Source organism: Megalopta genalis, chromosome 2 (genome assembly GCF_051020955.1).
Source record: "Megalopta genalis isolate 19385.01 chromosome 2, iyMegGena1_principal, whole genome shotgun sequence".
Classification (NCBI taxonomy): Eukaryota; Metazoa; Arthropoda; class Insecta; order Hymenoptera; family Halictidae; genus Megalopta; species Megalopta genalis.
Genome location: NC_135014.1, coordinates 38,620,063 through 38,639,728, shown reverse-complemented (window position 1 = coordinate 38,639,728; position 19,666 = coordinate 38,620,063). Strand labels below are relative to the sequence as shown.

The 19,666-nt window shown below is 33.0% G+C and overlaps 1 protein-coding gene across 2 annotated transcripts in view; it reads right to left on the bottom strand.

Moving 5' to 3' along the window:
• nAChRalpha4 (nicotinic acetylcholine receptor alpha4) overlaps nucleotides 1-19,666 on the bottom strand; it is a 297,477-nt gene that overhangs the window by 9,968 nt on the left and 267,843 nt on the right. For both annotated transcript variants that reach the window (XM_033478915.2, XM_033478916.2), the window contains exons 9-11: nucleotides 2,165-2,311; nucleotides 1,481-1,639; nucleotides 619-868 (exon numbers count right to left, since the gene is read on the bottom strand). In XM_033478915.2, coding sequence (XP_033334806.1) covers nucleotides 619-868; nucleotides 1,481-1,639; nucleotides 2,165-2,311 — 556 coding nt within the window. The remainder of the gene's footprint in view (nucleotides 1-618; nucleotides 869-1,480; nucleotides 1,640-2,164; nucleotides 2,312-19,666) is intronic.

The following is a 19,666-nucleotide window of genomic DNA, read 5'->3' as shown; positions in this document are numbered from 1 at the left end:
AGATATTAGTTCCAATCATATAAAATTATTGAAGGAAGGAATAACTTTCTATTTACATTCTATTTCTTGCAGTGAATGTAGACAATTTTTATTTTGCATAAAGATCCGCTGTCTAATATGATAACTTTTATATGACTCTTATATGACTTTTATTTCATTCTTTTTCTCTGAATAAAGCTACTTTAATTCTTTGCATTTATTGTTACAATTTAGTTGTATGAATATTTTCATTTAAAAGAGAAATTATTATGTTACTAGAATAAATTAGTAACCACGATTATATTTGGTAATAATAAGTAATATAAAGTAATATAATAAGTAAGTAATATAATAAGTAATATAAGCGAATCTTTCTCCGTCATTTGCTATTGGGGGCCCAAATAAAACAAATCTTTTGTTGAATCATGAATGATTATTGTGTTAATCACCGCTAACGATTACATTTGCTTTGATCACTAAAGTTACATATTCATTAATAATGATTACTTGATTGCTTACGTTATTCCTTAATCATGATTACTTAAGTTATTCATTCATCATTAAGCATGAACATGATTTCACGTTAATTAGATTACTTTTTGCCCAACTTCTTGTAGGTATCATTCTCGAGAACATTACCTTGGTTGAATCTTCGAGCATTTTTGTATGCTCAGCGATGAAGCGCACGCAGATGCAGGATTTGTGAATTTCTGGAGGGCAGCGTGAGTGCGAAAAGGTCGGAGGACTCCGCAGAACTGGACTTTTAACTTCCTCGATCCCTGCGTCGCCGGAAACGGAAAGATCCTCGCACTCGGTGTGAAGAGGAAGCGGTGGCAACGGGGGTCCGTGAATTAAACAGCTTCCGCCGAATCTTGCACCGTCAGCGAGACTGTATTTCGAACAAGATAATGCAATTTTATGTGAGGTCGACAAGAACGTGTAGCATTTTAATCTGCCCGAGACATTTTTCTTCCACCGAAATGATGTATAGCCCTCACGCGACAAGAAGGCACCTTTGTGTTTATATTCCCCCCCTCACTAGCCACCCCACTGCCGCAGCTATTGGTTGCTACTAGTCGAAAACGGTGACAAAGATCGTCGTGTACAGAATTCGTCTCAATTAACCAGAATTAAGTTCTTAATAATGTTTTAATTTCCCGTTTCAATTGTCAATTAAAATTACATTTTACTCGTGTCATTTCTGTACGTTTCCTGATAGAATGTCTATGTCTAAAGTTGATCCAACGAGTCGAATCAGCAAATGCAACTAAATCGGCTGAATAATATTAGCCTAATCGATCCTGATGCCTGCAGCTATTGGCTGTTAAATGTCGAGAATTCAGAATCGATTTCTACCAGTCGGAAAAGTAAATGTTTCTTAAATGTCACATCGTAATCGTTGTGCATTTATTTATTCTTATTAACTCGCCTCGTTGGATAAACTTGTTGTAATAATTATTTAGGCCGGAATCGCCGGAAAATATTAATTTATTTACAATACCTGGAAGGTGAAAGATCTTCTTTCGAAGGGACACGACTATGAAATCGTTTAGGTGTTAAATGTTCTTCGCTATCCTCCTGAGTGGATGATTGGTAAGGATAATAGCAAGTTTTCTCTTTGCCTCTTACTGTTCTCATTAACACTCTACCCGAACTATATCTGTAAACGATTTCATCAAGTATTGTTAATATAACAATGGTTATTATTAGACTGCGGATTTGATGCATATATGACAAAACTGGGTAATTCAAATTCAAAACAATGAAAATATTAAAAGAACTTAAGGGCATCCACGCGTAGTATTTTTAACTCACTTGAATTATTAAAGACCGAAAGAGATTTCTATTCAATTCTTTTTTGTTGCATTTATCTAAGATAATTTTTATTTTACGCAAAGGTCCGCAGTCTAGTTATTATTGTGTACATTCAAGAAGTTACGTTGTAGCATATAACGGTCAAATACAGATAATTACAAAATATATATTTTCTAGTTTCAGAAATACATAGAAAAAAATATTTTGTATTTTTTTTTTATATCGATAGACTTATTAGTGATAATGAGACAGATTCCAAAAACACGAACTCTTGAAATTAGTGACACTAATACCATTATACATATCGATAATTTAAATTGTTTTGACAAAACCGGTGGATTTTAATAAAGAAAATGTTCGAAATTCTTACCTGTTCGTGTCAAATTTATATTGCGGCCTCCGCATAACTAACAAGCGGGGAAGAATGTGAATAAAGACCCTTTTCACCCAAGGCGCCATTTTATGTGTCTGCGGTGATCGAAAGTGAACATTGAGAACAACCACTGTCACGCAAATGCTGTAAAATACACAGAAAGAAATGATTGTTTAGAATTTTATACGGAAATGCATTTTATACTAGATATGCAAATAAATTAAATACATCAAGTAAAACTTTTTCGTAACGTTTGAATATTCGATCATAACTGAAATAATGATTGAAAATGTCGCTTTTGTTGACACTATGAAATTGGTATATAATATTATTAGCGTCTATTAACACTAAACTGCAAACGGAGGAAACCTTTTGTGGTAATCTTTTCAGATAACAAAATATTTATTACGAGAAGAACAAATAGTAGTTGTCAGAAAATGAAACGATGTGAGAGCGAAGATTTTACAAAGAGGAAAAGAAACATCGACAGATTTTAAATCAATATACACGAATTGAACAAATATTTTTTGTTGCAATAGCTAAACAGCCGCAGAAACTCTATTTTTAGTTTTATGTTAAATGAAAAATAAACACATATGTATCAAAAAATATTTATAAAGTCAAGAATCTATCGTCAAAAAATTCGAACGTTCGTCTGGGATAAAAAGAAATTAATTAATAAGTATTTCGAAATCGTTACGTCATTTCCATGGCAATTTAACAATTTCTGATTATTAGGAAGCACCGTTATGTGCCGAAGAGGCAAATTGCCGTATCGTAAAATGCATAATGACTGCGGCGGAAGGACAGAGCGTAAATCTTACGGAGCTATTCATAATGGAGACCGAGCTTGGTCTTAGCAGTTAGGGTTAAGGAACAGACTGCGATTTAAATTAAACCGGGTTCCTTTGATTTCACGTGGAACCATTTATTGGCTCGGAAACTCGCCTTTCCGCGTTCACCTTTAAATGTCGACGCCTTCTTCCACCCCTTTTATGTTTGTCCTTTGTCTTTCGCCAGGAAATCGGATTAATTGATTCCGATTCAATTAAGCCTTTCCAATTTCTTCCAAAATTAACACTAGACGTACGGAACAGTTAAAGTGACTCGATTCCATTCGGATTATAAAAATTCAAAGAATAGGTCCACGTGTTATGTTCTTAGAAACTTAGAAACCTTCCACAAGGTTTCAGGATTTTATTTTTAAACGAAAAAAAAATTTCGCCTCTTTTCAAAGATTTCCAGCAATTTCAAATTCATTACTGAATCGCGGATTTTTATACAAAATAGAAATTTTTCAAGTCCATTCTAAGGCAAAAAAGTTGCATAAACTTTTCTCATAAGTGCATAAAATGCGTAGTCTAATAATTATTTATATTGTTTATTGAAGTAATAAACTAGTAAATTAGTTATATTGAAGTAAATTAATTTCTACATTCGTGTAAAAATTGTAGCGATTATAGTGTTAAATATAATTTCATTTATAGGAATATTGTTATAAACAATAAACAAGATGGACATTCCCCAAAAATTTGTACGAATGCCATGAATAAAAGATAAATAGGAAATAGGGACCATAAGAGTTATAAGCTTTCAACATTTCAGGTGCACACAATTGGCCGCAATTCGTGTTCCATTTACAATCAAAAAAGGCATGTTTGTTCATGCAGAAAGAAACATGAAATTTGGTGTAAAATTGTTTGCGTACGTAACTCTGTTTTTATAGATCTCGTATGCTTCAGTTATTGATCGCTTTTGCACGACATAGCATTCATAATATGATTCAAACGATACAGCAACGTTTCGCAAGTTAAACAAAAGGTTAACTCCTCGCAGTACCATTTTCTTCACAGTTACAATAATCAGAAATTTTTCGATTGTAATAATCATTTTAGAGAAAAAAGATTTATATTTAATGTGCGTCTACTTAAATGCATAATTATTTCCACTCGAGCGTCCTTGATCAGGGGACATAACAAGATTGCTGACAATTACGGTACTTGAAAAATTAACTCTATATTTATAAAATATACAATAAAGTGTATACAATAATTTATATACAAAACAATATAAAATAAGAATGGAAATATACATGATAATTTTGTTAAGTTTTCGTTTAGATATCAGTAACAATGTAAAAGTTACTTTGAGTCTATAATTATGCAGTAAGCTGTAGAAGCAATGTAAAAATTGTTTGTCTTTACAGTACGGTAAATTTGGTTGGTGCCTTTCAACAAATTGTATTTAAACAGACTACCTATTTCTATCGTTTAATAATCTCACTTTTTTAAACGCGTTATTTACTACTTTGTTAATAAATATGGTCGAGTTTTTCGTAGATTAGCTGAGAAAATTCTTCGAATGTAAAAGTATCGACGTCAAGAGAACAGAATTTTATTTCGACTTCAATGAAAAGAATAAAGTTCATGCAAAACAAATTGTCGCTAAGAAGTCATCACTCTATCAGCTCAAATAAAATTCAAGTGATTTGGTCGAACTTCAAAAAAACTGTGTCGGCATATTATCAGGATCGACTGTACACAGCAAACATAGTTGACAAATAATGAAGAATATTTCGAAATCTAACAGGTGGAATGAAATTACAATCTCGTACTTAAGTAATGACGGGACTTCGGAGTTAAGTAATGACGGGGCGTGAAAGCGAATGTCCAAAGAGAAAAAAGGGCAAGACTGGAACGAAAAGGAAATGTAAGTGTGACAATGTCGAAATGATGAATACATTCGCGATGGTAACACCAAGCTTTCCAATATATTCGAAGAACGGAAAGATGCGGTATGTGTGACACGTTAATCAGTAGCAGCATCGACCGGGAGTTGTCTCCACCCAAGGATAGAACCAAGGAACCGACCCCTTTTCTCCAGTGAATTTCAAGGCAACGGTTGAATGCCCTCCCGTATTAAACTACGCCGGCGTTATTGCTTTTTCCAAGAAACGCAGAGGCATTGTGCTGCCATTAAAACCTAGATCGACCTTCTCTTTATTTCGGATTTTTCGTGCGCGTTACGAAACCACCGATAACTTCTAGTCTTAAGCCTCATCCCGCCCTCATTTTTCAGACTTAATGTGACCATCGTTCAGAGTTGGGCAAACTTTTATTCGGATGACGGATAAAAGATGAAGACTAACGAATACAATTTTAATCAACACTATCGAATAAATTCAATCAAATAAATTCAATCGAATAAAAATTGATCGAGATACAAAATCCGAATAAAATTTTATGCGACAATATCAAATAAATATTGAGTCGAATAACAATTTATTCGGATAAACATTTATCCGAATAAAATTTTATTCGAATAAGATTTTATTGGAATAAGTTCTTATTCGTGATTTCATTCTAGAATTTATTCCTACAGGAATTCATACGGAAAATAATCAATTTGAATAAAAACACGATAGAATATAAAGTGCTTTTTCATAGTTTATCGATTTATTTCGTCAATATTACTTCATAGAATTAACTTCTTTTGAAGTTTTTCATCGCTAAATTTGCTACGTTTGAGTAGATTGATTATTGTTATGTAACTAAATAATCATTCTACGGGTGTAGAGGAACTTATCGACGTGTTATATCGAAAAAATACACAGCGATTCGTTTAAAAAATATAAATAAATCCATAACTCAATTATTGCTTTCAGATGTTGACGATTGCGAGTGCAACTTGTTTTGCCTCAATTGCATCAAAATAAAGAAGACGATGTAAATCTTGTATTGAAACTTCTCAATAATTGTTGCACGAATAAAGTATTACTTGAATAAAGTGTTATTCGAATAAATAGATCGAATAATGTATGATGAATAATGATTTATTCGAATAAATAGATAACATAATTTATGATGAATAGCGAAATTTATTCGAATAAGTTATTTGAAACAATCAGAATAATGCCCAACTACGCCCTCAATACACCGAGAGGCAAACAATTTATTTTATAAAATAACATAATGTTCACTTCACATTTTTTCATAGAATGAAACGGTGAAAAACTGTTTAAGCATTGAACCAAATTATTTCAATTTTTTGCGATTTTATAATATCAGGCATTTGATCCAATTTTTAAAATGTGATTCCACTTTAAAAAATGACCGATTGTTATTATTACTCATTGTAGATTACTTTTCCTGAATATTAAGAGCGCCATCGTGATTTCGGCCGTTAAAGTGTTAAAAAAGAGTTAGATGAATATAAAAGAAACAAGAATAATGATGATAAGTGAGCAGGAAGTGATAAAGAAAAAAAATAAATAGCAATAGTGGAAATAAGGATAAATGTGCAAGTACCATGTTCTGTAGTTTCTCGATCTCTGCACTCAGTTGCGATCGTCGTGCATTTAAATAAAAATACCTCCTCAGTCTGTAAGCCCGACGCTGTAAAACGTGATAAGCTTAAATGAGAAGTAACGCGAGAAACTCTGGAAAACAATACGAAGTTTCGTGTTGCGTCATTGTATTACTTTAGTAATTGACATCGAAACAGTGAGACGTTACGGCGGAAAATCGCAATTTATCGGCACACACACATTTAGTTCAGTTTATTTCGAAATTGTCTTAATCATTTGTCACTTTGTTTTCGAACCTGGCGAAGGGCGGATTTCGTAGTAGTGCAACCGAGATACTTTCCCATTAATTAGTAAATACGATCAAATCAGATTTATTCGCAACGAGAAATCTCGATCGTTGCGTCATTGATTTTGATTGAATGTTTCTGATGAATCTAAAGCAGCCTGATATTTTGTCATTTTTGTCATCACTTATTACTTATTATTATATAATCATGCGAATTTTGTGCATTTATCATAAAATTGAGTAGCAGTAATTTAAAAGAGTAAACAGATTAAAAGAGTTTGAAAATGTCAATGTGTTATTTGTAATCTATTAAAATTATTACAGAAATAAAACACTTTGTGATTTCCATAAATATTGGATTAATAAAAATACACTGTGTTAACTGTAGTGGCGACAGGAATTTAAGAATGTTATTACATTATTTTCGGATTATCAAAATTATTAAAAGAAGAAATACATTTTCATTCAATTCATGTTTTATACAAATTTGTACATATTTTGTAATTATATTTTATAATTTTTTGTTGACTCGTCACATTGTACATTGCAATGAAATTAGAATGAATAGAGAAAAAGGATTCAAAAAGAAAACTACGTATGAAGTGACAATGCATTAACAAATAGTATAGAATTAGAAAAAGAGAAATTTATTTACAAAACTGTAGCAAACCCGGATTTAGAAACCTACAACTTTATGGAACTCTCATGAGTATTAAATGTAAAATATCTTCGTACCTACAACTTTATGGAACTCATGAGTATTAAATGTAAAATATCTTCATAAACAGTAAATATTAACGAAAACAGCAAAACGCGGTTCTAGCTATTTTTACTCCGGATTCATCAGAAAAATTTGTAACAAGATCGATGACCTGACGACTGCGACCAGTTTGTCAGACATTGAAACAACTGAAAATTTCAAGTGTAACTTACAACTTCCTTGAATAAGTCGTCAAGCTCGTAAGAAAGAGGCGTTTCTCAATTAAGAAAACATTTTACGCGGAGATTTAAGAAGACTCCCGTTTTACGTGAAACGTTAGGAGAGATACTTGGTTGAGAAGAAAACGTGAACAATCGAAAGAGAAAAGAAACCGGGGCAAAATGGAATTCAAAGTGCAGTGTACAACTACGGTCACAACAAGCATTGTTTTAACTACAATGAATAAAACCTTCGTCTTTCTGCGTGAAATTCCAGTGTGTCACGGGCGATTAAAAAGAAGTGAAGTGCACGCCAAGAAGAAAATGAGAACAGCTAAAAAATGTAGAAAGAGAAGAATTTTTAATATGTCCGGGTCGGGTGACAAAGGTGGAATTATTGAAATTTTGATGAACTTGAAGCGGCTGTTCACTGCTGCAAATGAGCCGTTCAAAACAGAAATGATGTAAGTCGAAAAAATTAATTTGTGGATAATGAAACAAGAATTCAAAGTTCCGTAATATGCAATAACATACAAAGTTGTTACATCTCTTTTATGTAAACCACCTTCAAGCTTTAACTTGAAATTATGAAAAGGAATGAAATGAAAATATCAAGTGAAATATGATTTAGTAATATTAAATCAACCTAGCAAAGAATTCTACTTCAAACGGCTTAAACGTAGTACCGAAAAGAGTACCTAAATTACGACCATTAAAATGAACACGAAAAAGATATGAAAAGAAGTTTCATAGTTCAGTTAATGAAATCGCTGTTACTACGAAATTGATGAATCAGTACTACTTACACATAATTGAAATCGTGGAATTTTTCATTGAATCAGATAAATACAGTTGAACAATACTAGGAAGATGTTATGTAACTATTCGAGACAATGGCGTTAATTCCCAGTACTTATGCCTTTTTTTGTACGTACATTTGCACATTTTTCAATCAAATGCGATAGATTTACATCCTATGGAATCACAGGTGGGTTGTGCAAAACTAATTATTATCGAAAATTGAAAAGAACGAAATGTATTCTACGCTTAACACTAACGCGACTGCCGGTCAAATTAACCGGTTCTACACTTTCTGTTTTAAAATGATCGAATAAATTTCTTAATTTAATTGAACGCGTAGATTATAATAAAAGAGGCGGGGTAATATTTTTATAAATAAGATAAATTATATTTAATGTAATAATTTTGTTACAAAATTTAATCTATTTTTTTTAACAATTTAATAACTTAAAATTTTTGTACAAAATAAGTAATATAATCTATTATCCTGAATTCATTGATTCATACGATAATCGAATTGACTTGTACATTGTACTTGAGCACACAAAAATATGATACAAGAAACACATGTGAGAAATTTTAAATATGATTTCGAAGAATAGGTAACAAGACGTTAAAACTGCAATATAAAGTAGAATAAGATATTAAATAGAATTTGCTAGACGCAATACGGTATTACAACATCATAAACTTGATGTTATTAATTCAGGACTCTCGAGTACATGTTTAGAATGCTTGAATAATTTATACTGCGATACAGTTTGATGTGCACAGATTTACTCTTTTAGAACTGTTGTGTGCATTACTGCATTAATTCATTTCGCACATTCATACCTCAGGTACAAATTTATGGTACGCATAAACCGTTCCAGTAAGTCTGCACAAAAGAAGAAATATTACGTGCGCATTAATTTCGGAATTCGCAATTTTTTATTCGACAAGCAAGCCTCGTGATACCGTGCTAACTATCGAACGTTTATAAGTGGAAATCCTGGATGGATTGTTAAGAGATAACGAATGGAAGTCAATCGCATCAGATTCAATCGGAACGAATGTTATGTAACTTTAAAACAGGAAATATCAATGTTTGAATATAAAGTAACAACGAATTAACAAATTTTCAAAGATTTAATTTTCTCTAACTTGTGAAGTAGAAGGTGAAAATCATGATGCGTAATCTCTTCGATTATTTTTGCAACATTGCGGCGAAAAAGGAAATTAAAGGAAAAATATGATAAATATGTATGTGACTTTAGCAAAATTAGAAAAAAGTTATTGCAGTCCCTTTAACATTAAAAAAAATTCAAATCATTTAATCCGGTTTTTAAAAAAGTTATTGCGTTTTAAAAGCATTCGAATACTTTTTGCTAGGGGTTGTATTATTGTTTCCATGTCGCCAATATTTCCGAAATATTTAATTACGACGCTTTATGTACCCGAGCCTTTGTACAATATTTTTCTTATTAAAATACTGTGGCCATTAGCAGGTTACAGTGCCGGCAAAAGCGTTTACTAATTAAGTTTTTGATCAATTCTGGATTCAACGGAAGTGGATAGAGCAATCTTTCGAAAGACCGCGATTCATACCACAGCACCCATGAATTATTATGCGATATTTCGTGGTGACTCACAGTGACTAGATCAGAATTACATATTATTCGAATTTTATCGAATAAATATTTATCTAAAAACTTTGTTCGAATGAATTCCTTTTAGTCGAATATTTGATTCGAATTATATGTAAATATGTTTTTCTTTATTTTTAATAAATATTTTATGAAATAAATTGTTTCCTTCTCAGTGTATTGATTTTTTACGACAGTCTCAGTATGACACACGAGGGCGGAGTTAGGCATTATTCGGATTGTCTCAAATAAATTTTTCGAACAAATCGTTATTCATCATAAATTATGCAAACTATTTATTCGAATAAATCATTGTTCGCCATAAATTATTCTAGCTATGTGTACACAATTTTCTTACAATTTGCTTTCCGTAGAAAGATTATTTCGTTATGCAATTTACTTAAAACTAACAAACTTTCCGATGCAACATTTGAAAAAAGTTGATTGTAAAAAGGAACATGAAATAAATAAATCGATAAACTATGAAAAAGATACTGTATGTTTTATCAATTTTATTCAAATCGATTGTTTTCTCCATATTAATTCCTGTAACAATAAATTCTTATTCGAACAAAATATTACTCAAATGAATTCTTATTCGAATAAAATTTTATTCAAATGAATTCTTATTCGAATCAAATCTTAAACCTATAAATTGTTATCTAAGTAAGTTTGTATTCGACTGGACATTTATTCGATAATGTCAAATAAAATTTTACAACTGTGTGACAATCCAGTGGTACATAAATCGAAACGTAGATAAGTCTGGGAAGTTCGGCCATTCTTTTTACAACACTCATAATTTTTTTGCTTTCTAGAATTTTATTCTTTTAATCGAATCAAAAAGTAATGTTTTAGTAAAGTGGAATGTATAATATTCAAATTATTCCTTGCGTCCTATTATAACATAGATTTTGATTTTTAACAAAAAACAATAATATTGCAAATGATTATGCGTCATCCGAATAAAATTTTGCCCAACATTGGGCTAAACTTGTGAGATTATTACCGAGTGACTCATCAATCGGCCACAGGGTCGTAAACATACTCATCGATCGCAATAACTATGATTTCTTTCTTGTGCGATCAATCGCCCTTTCAGACTGTTTCTGTCTATCGCCGAGTTTCGTTAGCCCCCCTTTGCTTCTCACTGCCCTAGTGCTGCTCTTCGTGTATTTTTTTGCAGCGCCTTCTCGCGGTGCGCTTCGGCCATCAAGCGTTCTTTCTTCGTGACTGATGGGCAACGATGATGAAGCGACTTGGAAATTTGTAGGACACCGGTTTCTCGTCGTGACGTACGAAACTCCGGGTCGAACGCGAATAAAAAGCATCGTGCATCGAAAACGCTGAGCCAAGAGTCTTTTGAAGTTCCAGTTTCGTCGAGGATCGTCTGGCGATTACCTTTTCACGGGCTACGACCCTCAGGATTTGTAGCTGAGCAACTCGAGTCTCGATGCACGTTTTGCTACAAGGTGTACTACCGTTCGAGGAAATATCGTTATGTTTACCCTCTCCGTTGAGATACTGGGTGACTCGCTTATGACGAACGTTTCAATTATTCTCATGATACGATTGAATAAAAAGATTGTTCGATAAATATAGAATTAATTATGCCGGAGAACAAATCGAAGGCACAGCAATTGGTCATCCCACAGTAATCGGCTTCACTATCCTACATCACTATCCTAACACCTCAATTTCATATGCATAAAATGCGTTCAATCATATAAAATGGAAATACCGTAAGTTTTGAATTTCTAGTTAAAATGACTTCGAGTGCAAAGGGTTAAAATCGCAGCGTATAAAATACTCGTTATTGTTGTTTCTGAATTTGACAAGTTCCGCGTTATCGATTGATATAGAGAGACACTACTTGTGCTCAGTTATCCGGGAAAATCGTGAATCAGTCTCGCAGAAGCGCTTAATCTCAAGCTGCACGTTTCGCTTTTTTGCGAGGCTTTATCTCGTATCTTCCGCAGGGGGCTGTTCCATTTGGATTCGAAGATCGTTTATTTTGAAAGCTGCCGCGCTGCTAAGCAAGACCGCGTGAATTCTAATCGCGTTCGAAAAACCAGTTCACGGTTCTCGACCAAGAAGCGATTGGAAGAGGGGAAATTCGCGGTGTTGATCGGACGATAACAACGGGGCTCTTTTTCTTGTCCCGCGCGCATGTACCCCGAATTGATGTGCTTCGCTACAATGTTTTTAGACTCGACAAGTATTGCGTAGTCTTGAAGGTTTTTTCTCTGGACTTCGTTTGATCTTCGGAAAGAAATTGGGAGCAAGGAACGATTACGGTCTTCTTGCTGGTCTTATCTAGAATACCTGGAAGTACGAACAAAGCCTGGCTCTAATGCGATCGATACACCGCGTCGGGTTGCGAATGATGTCTTGAAAGAGAATTAAGAGTTACAGACGAATCTCAATTCGGATTGAAATTCCAGCGGTCACGTTCCGAAACAATCACTGCAAATCACGATCAGAATTCAATTGCCACGTTCTGATACCGAAGGACTATTTCTGGCTTTGACAATTGCACCGACAGATTGAAATTGAAGAGTTTATAGCAACATAGATGCAGCTACACATTTCACAGACAGTTCATAATTCGTTTTCTAAAATGTAATCTTCTATTTGTTGTAAAAAGAATTAAGTTGAAATAATAAGTATGATTTAGCATAGGATAGTATTAGTTGTCTAACTTGTTCCATGCAATGAAGAGGTAGCTTCTAGATATAAATTTACATTTCATCATATTATTAAGGTATTATTACTAGATTGCGGATCTTTACGCATTTATACTGTCCGCAGAAGTCAAAATCCTTCTTATGCAGGTCATATTCACTTTTCTTCTAAACAAATCTTTTCTTGTCAAAATCTTTTATGAATACATCCTTTTTCTCACACAGATATGTTCGCTATTAAATAAATATTTTAAGATCGTTTTCACATGAATGCAATAACATTTAAAATTTCAGAGCAACAAATCTATATTGAATTTGATTCTTATTGCCAAAGTTCAAGAATACAATGTAGAAGAACTTGATTTGCGAGAGGATCAATTTAATCTGTAAAACGCTGAACTTGATCTACAGAAGAATTTAAGTATTTAAAAAAAAAGAATGAATATAATGTGCAGAATGATGAATACAACTTGCAAAAGGATAAAAATAATTTGTAAAATGATTAATTTGCAGTGTAGAATGATGAATTCGGTTCGAAGAAAGTTGATTCTAATTTGCAAAAGGATAAATGTGGAATACGAAACTTGTATATAGTTGTTAATAATTGTTTTGTTCGTTCTCGTTATCGACCCCTTGATTGCGTTGGAAAGAAACGGAAAATATGTTTCTTTTTTCCATTCGATAGGAAGTGGCTTCATTGAGGAATATCGAAACAAAAACTTGGGACCCGAGCGAGCCGTAGAACTCACAACTGAAAAATTGTGAAACTTCTCAACATATTCGCCCCGCCATTTAATACGGGGATGGGCGTCTGAACGGGGTGCCGCGGGTAACGTCCAAGTTTCGAACTTGTTTAAAGTTCAGCTGCGGTCCTATCAATTGCACGAAAACTTTCTTTCCGCCTCGCTTTTCTTTTTCTGATTTTTGGTATCCAGGGTTCACTGCCGGAACTTTTCTGCGCGTCACCCTTTTTATATTGACAGTCGATTCTTGTATTTCTTTTTAGTTACGCAATACAAGCTACACAAATTCGTAACGTGTTCACGTTTCATTCTTCGATTGATATTATGACAGTGCTGTTGGCACATTTCTCGACACTCCGTACAAAATGTTGCTGTCATGTGAGCAATATATTTGTAGTAAATAATATAATCGTATATTAGTAAGTAATGGTATAAAATTAATTATCTTAAATAGTTATTTCAGTTCATAGGTCTGAAATTATAAAATTCTCGGAAGCACAAATACTTTGTATTTGTGCAACGATCAATGGATTGCAGATTTTATGCATTTATAACAAAAAAATAATAGGCCAAATACAAAATTGAAAAGCCATTAGAAATATTTGAAGCTTTTAATACATGATTTTCAATTTATTACAATCCTAAAGTGAAAAGACACTTATGTTTCTATCAATAGACTTAGACAATTTTTATTTTGCATAAAGATACGCAGTCTAACGATCACTTTCCTGTATCGAAATCTATACAGAATATGTTGAACAGTTAAATATTTTTAATTTTCTCTACTCAAATCTATGTATACAGAATATGTTAAACAGTCAAACATCTTAAATTTCCTATACGAACGTCGAAGAGTAAAATATTTTAAATTTCTTCTATATAAATTTATATACGTAAACGTTGAAGAGTGAATTAATTTAAATTTCCTCCGTTAAAATCTACACGAAGTATGTCGAATTGCCAAACATTTTAAACTTTAGCAAATCGCTGTATCAGACAATTCGAGAGATTAATGAACGACACAGGAACACCTGGTCCGTTCTCCATCGTTTCATACCATCGATCCGTCGATCCAAGACAACGAAAGCCTTTGTAATTTACTTTTACAAGTCGCTTTTGTATCGGATACTTAGTCCAGAGTGATTAATTTGCGAGGGTCCTCTGAATAATGATGAATGTAGCATCTATATTCGCGCACTCGTTCGTTCGGGAGAAGATTACTTTCCCTAGCGCTGGGAAAAAGAGGCAAAGAGTTAACTGACTGATCTCGCTGGTACTATTTGAAAGTTAAATCGTGTTCAACTTGCAAATCGTTCGTTTCGGCTATATCAGGGATGCGCTGGCGACCGTTGATTACTCTGCGCCACCCTCCGAGTGAATCTTAATCGGAACAGAGCTCGATCAGCAAACCTAGTATTTTTTGGATCAATCATACGATTCGTACTTTCAATCCTACAGAATATTCCGCGCCTACACGACCAATTCTCTCAGCCGACATTCGCATGGTTTTAAATTTACATTTCTCCATAAATCATTGAATTCGATTATGGTTATTATAACTAGACTATAAATTTTTATGTGAAGCAACAATTGCCAGTATTTATTATATGATACAGAAGTTAGATATTTATTTCTAGAATTATTTTATTCTGTTGAAAATAATGCAATAGGACTTTTAAATTCTTTAAATGTTTGTATTGCTTTGTATTTCTATCTCGTTTTCTTAATTATAAAATCTACAGTATAATTATAAAGAGCAGACAGGAGAAATTATATGTTTTTAACATTCGCTTTTGACAACATTAAACAATATAACAAAGAACTGGCTAATTTGATCCTATATTATTCACTATAGCCATAGGGAAGAATTTACGTCAAATTTATTTACAATCAATCTTCTGAACGTAAAATTCTAAATGTGTATATAGTATGACCCAAAAATATGACATCGCATTAATATATTAAATTATATATTAAAATGATAAAAAACTTTCCACTTTTAATTTTGAACATTTCGATTATTTTGTCTTGAATCTTCTTGATCGCTAAACAAAAGAATCATATGTAGTGACTTGCGTTCAAAAAGCTAGTAATAAATAAATCAATTCCAGATTTAAAATAGTAACTAAACCAAAGGATTTCTAATCTCTACGAATGTATTCTCTGCACATGAATAGTAATAAATAATATGATGCGGTCTTAATTATTTAAATAAAAGAATAAAGAAATAAAGAGTAATGAAAAATATAGAAACAATAACATCGTCTTGAGTAAGAAGTTGAATGAAACGAAAATAGAACATTCACTGAATAGACTTGAAAGTTTCAAGTGAATCATTCAATTGGTTTTCATGTCACGCGATTATAAAAATACGATTTGAAAGAAACGACTTTTGAAGTTTCGTGTAGCGTGCAAAATGTCCGAGGGACGCTGGAATTCAAAGCTTGCGAAAGTGCCAATTCTTTTAATTTGGCTTTTGAAATTGTCATTGAAAAGGAGAGTCCCTTGGCGGAAATACATTTTGTTTCACTTCGGTAGTGAGGAATTTCGAGGAGAATTGTAATGCTTCTGTGACAAAGAGGAGCAACCCTCCAGGGTGACAAATTTACTTAGCCCGATTAAATATATTGCCCACTTGAAGCGAAATGGTTACAGAGAATGACAAAAACGATGACATGAGTGGAAAATATGGAAAAGGGAGACCAAGAATTCACTGCGCCAAGTCGCGCCGTGGCGCATTAATATTTGTGCAGTTCACTTAACATGTTACACTAACCGTGCTGAAATGTCTGCCTTTCATATTTCGCTCGCTACGGATTCCACGGCAGCAGTGGTTAATTTCAATTTTTCACTGTTCCTGAACACTTGGGAAATTGGGAATGAATTATTTTGGTGCAATGCGCGAACACACAGCGTATCACAATTCTGCGCGAACAATCCGCCTGTCTCCGCCTGTCACAGCGCGACAATTCTGTGTTGGGCATTTTTTCGAACTGTTTCGAATAAATATTTATCCAAAATAGTTATCCGAATGAATTCTTTTAGTCGAATATTTTATTCGAATACCGATTATTAATCATTCGTCATAAATCATTCGATCTATTTGGTTGAATAATTCTTTATTCTCTCTATTCATTCAAAAAGTTCTTCATCCTACTTATTTATTGGAATAATTCTTTATTTTATCTTCGAATCTTATTTTAACTTTTATATTCGAATAATTTATTCGAATAGAGATTATGAAATTATTCGAATAATAATGTGAACTGTTGTTGACTGTTTCCATTTTTATGTATTTTATAGAATTATAAAATTGATGATGCCTTCCTCCGCACCTGTAGGAAGATTATTTAGTTGTGCATCAGTGATCAATCTATTCAAAAGTAAAATACTTTCAGATGTAACATTTGAGAAAAGGAATATGGAAGAAATAAATCGATGAGCTATGAAAAAATTGCGGGCCCCTCCATACCATACAACAGTTATATAAAAAGTTTCTCTGTATCTTTGAAAATAACGGAGATATTCAAGGCGGCGAAGCTTATTGGCCCAGTCTGTATTGCAATTACTCAATTTTGCCATAAATGCATAAAATCCGCAGTCTACTTATGAATATTAAGATAAAAGGTGTCAGGTATTCAAGCACGTGATTCGTGAATTTAAGAATTCTATAGGATCTCGAAATAATACAGGCTTTTAGCTTAATTTGTGAATCTTTCGTTGTACATATCACCATTAAATACTCTGTTCGGCTCCCTGGGAGATCGCTTTGATTACTGCATTGTTCGGCGGTCTCGGAGGACCAGGGCCACGGAAATGAACACTACGTTTTAACATTCAGCACGCGAGGCGCGAAATTTAACCTAAAATTCACAGAATGTAAATGATAACGTTCCCTTCGTAACGAGTCGCCGCAATTTAATTTCTCGACGCGTCGCATTACACACGCACACTGCGCGAACAGACTGCAGTGATGCGTTCCATGGCGCATTTGTGGCGACCTTAATGGCGCAAATTCGACTGTAAAATTACGCAATTAAATAAAGGTGTGAATCGTTAATATTAATACATCGTAATATTTAATACACTCTGGGTGAACGCAGCGGTGCGGTAAGGTTTAAAGTGTTCGATAGTGAATGTTACAAGCATACGTTGGTTGCGGCGATGCGGGAGTCCAGTCGGTTCGTTGTTTCACTGCTATGTTTCTCGGACTTTGCACAGTGGGTATTTGGCCCGACCAGCTGGTCGGAAATTGAAATTTTTATTTTGTTCCGGAAAGAATAAAATCGTCTTCTTATGTTCCTGAATATACAGACAAATGAATACAGATCTTGAAATCTCGAATCATATAACCTTGAACAAATTTTTGTTCATAATCTTTCTCTATCATAAAAAACAAGCGCAAAATACAACCCTGTATATTAATATCTTCGTTGGACCCAGTATAAACTGATAGTTAAAAAATTAATATCTCGATAAAAATATCCCAATCCAAAAATATTACAATCAATGTACATTTATCTACTGTAGAGAAGTAATTCAATATATTATAATAAAAATTCGAATAAGAATGACTGATTTAAATCTTTAACTAACGAAGTGCTGGAAATAATATTGGAAGAGTTTTCGTTTCGAGCTTCAACTTGTACATTGTTCCTTAACATTCTCCATTTTATTAAACCGTTTCCTGGTTCCCTTTCTACGATTTCGTTCAAGTTTCGTTAATCCCTGTGCTCATTTGGCGAGCAAACTCTCACGAATCTTCGCACGTTCAATTCTCTACGCTATTGCTTCACTTCCTCCGTGCTTTCTCGCGGACATGCCATTTCTTCGTTTGCTATCTGGTTTTCCATTTCTCGCTAATATCATTTTATCATATAATTTATTATTTACACCTTCGTAAAAAATTAATTCGACACAATTTTTCCAAATAGAAAATATTTCGATCATTTGGAACATCGTGAAATCTTGATAATGATTCAGTAAACTTTAATCCTTAACTGCGGACGTTTGAATTTGTGACAACAATACGTACACGAAGTCTGTTATTTTTCAAATAATAACTTCATATCTTTTTTTGAAAAATGTTTATTTCATGAAGATATTACTCATTTGCTTCGATATACTTTTCCCAACGATGTTTTAATGTATAAATGCCGTTTCTAAAGAATTTCTGGTCGTTTGAATGTATAAACTTGACTAATGAAACGGTTATACGAATAGTCGCAGAATTGATACTCGTACAAAACTTGAAGTGAACGACAAATATAAAGAATTTTGAAAAATTTCTCTTTGACGAAATATGACACTGACGATACACAATAAGACTGTAAAACAGGTTATGACATAAACAATAATATAACGTAAGCAGCATTTACTCGTAATAAAAATCCGATATTTCATTTGTACCAATCTAATAGATATAGATTGTTTACAAAATGAATATGATATTAGTTTTCACATAGAAATTAAATATAACATATATTATACAATTTTTACTGCAATATATTTACGCAAATAAAATGCATTAGTAAACAAGAATATTTACAGCAGAGTCTATCAGACCTCGTGTCTCCAGTTATGGATTAAAGATAATTGTGTACATCAGTTTTCCAGAAACAATAGATAACCATACTAACAATTTAATGGGTTAGAGTCACAGTGGTCTAAGTCACATTTTTTTCGTTGTAAGTACATGTTTAACATGTGTATGTTGACTGACCAAATTTATTGGTAAGATAATTTAGATTTAAATAAATTTATAGTAACTTTATAATCTATTTCACTTCTTCTTAATGATTTTGGCATGTATAGATTACATTTCAGGGTATAAGTCAAAGCTTTCGAACATGTGACTTACGCCATTGACAAAGAAACGTTTTTATTTTTAAGGTGCGAAAAAGTTGTTGAAATGAATCAGATAGTCTAATAACTAGGGTTTTATATATTTATAACAAAAATAAATAGCTCGACTACAAAACGGTAGAAATATTTGAGGAATTTGAAAATGCTAATGCATCGCTTTCAACTCACTAATAAAACCATCGAATAAGAGAATGAGTGTCCACCTAGTTCCTACATCTTGCCATCGATGCGAATAGTTTCTATTTATCATAGAAGTCCACAGAATACAATT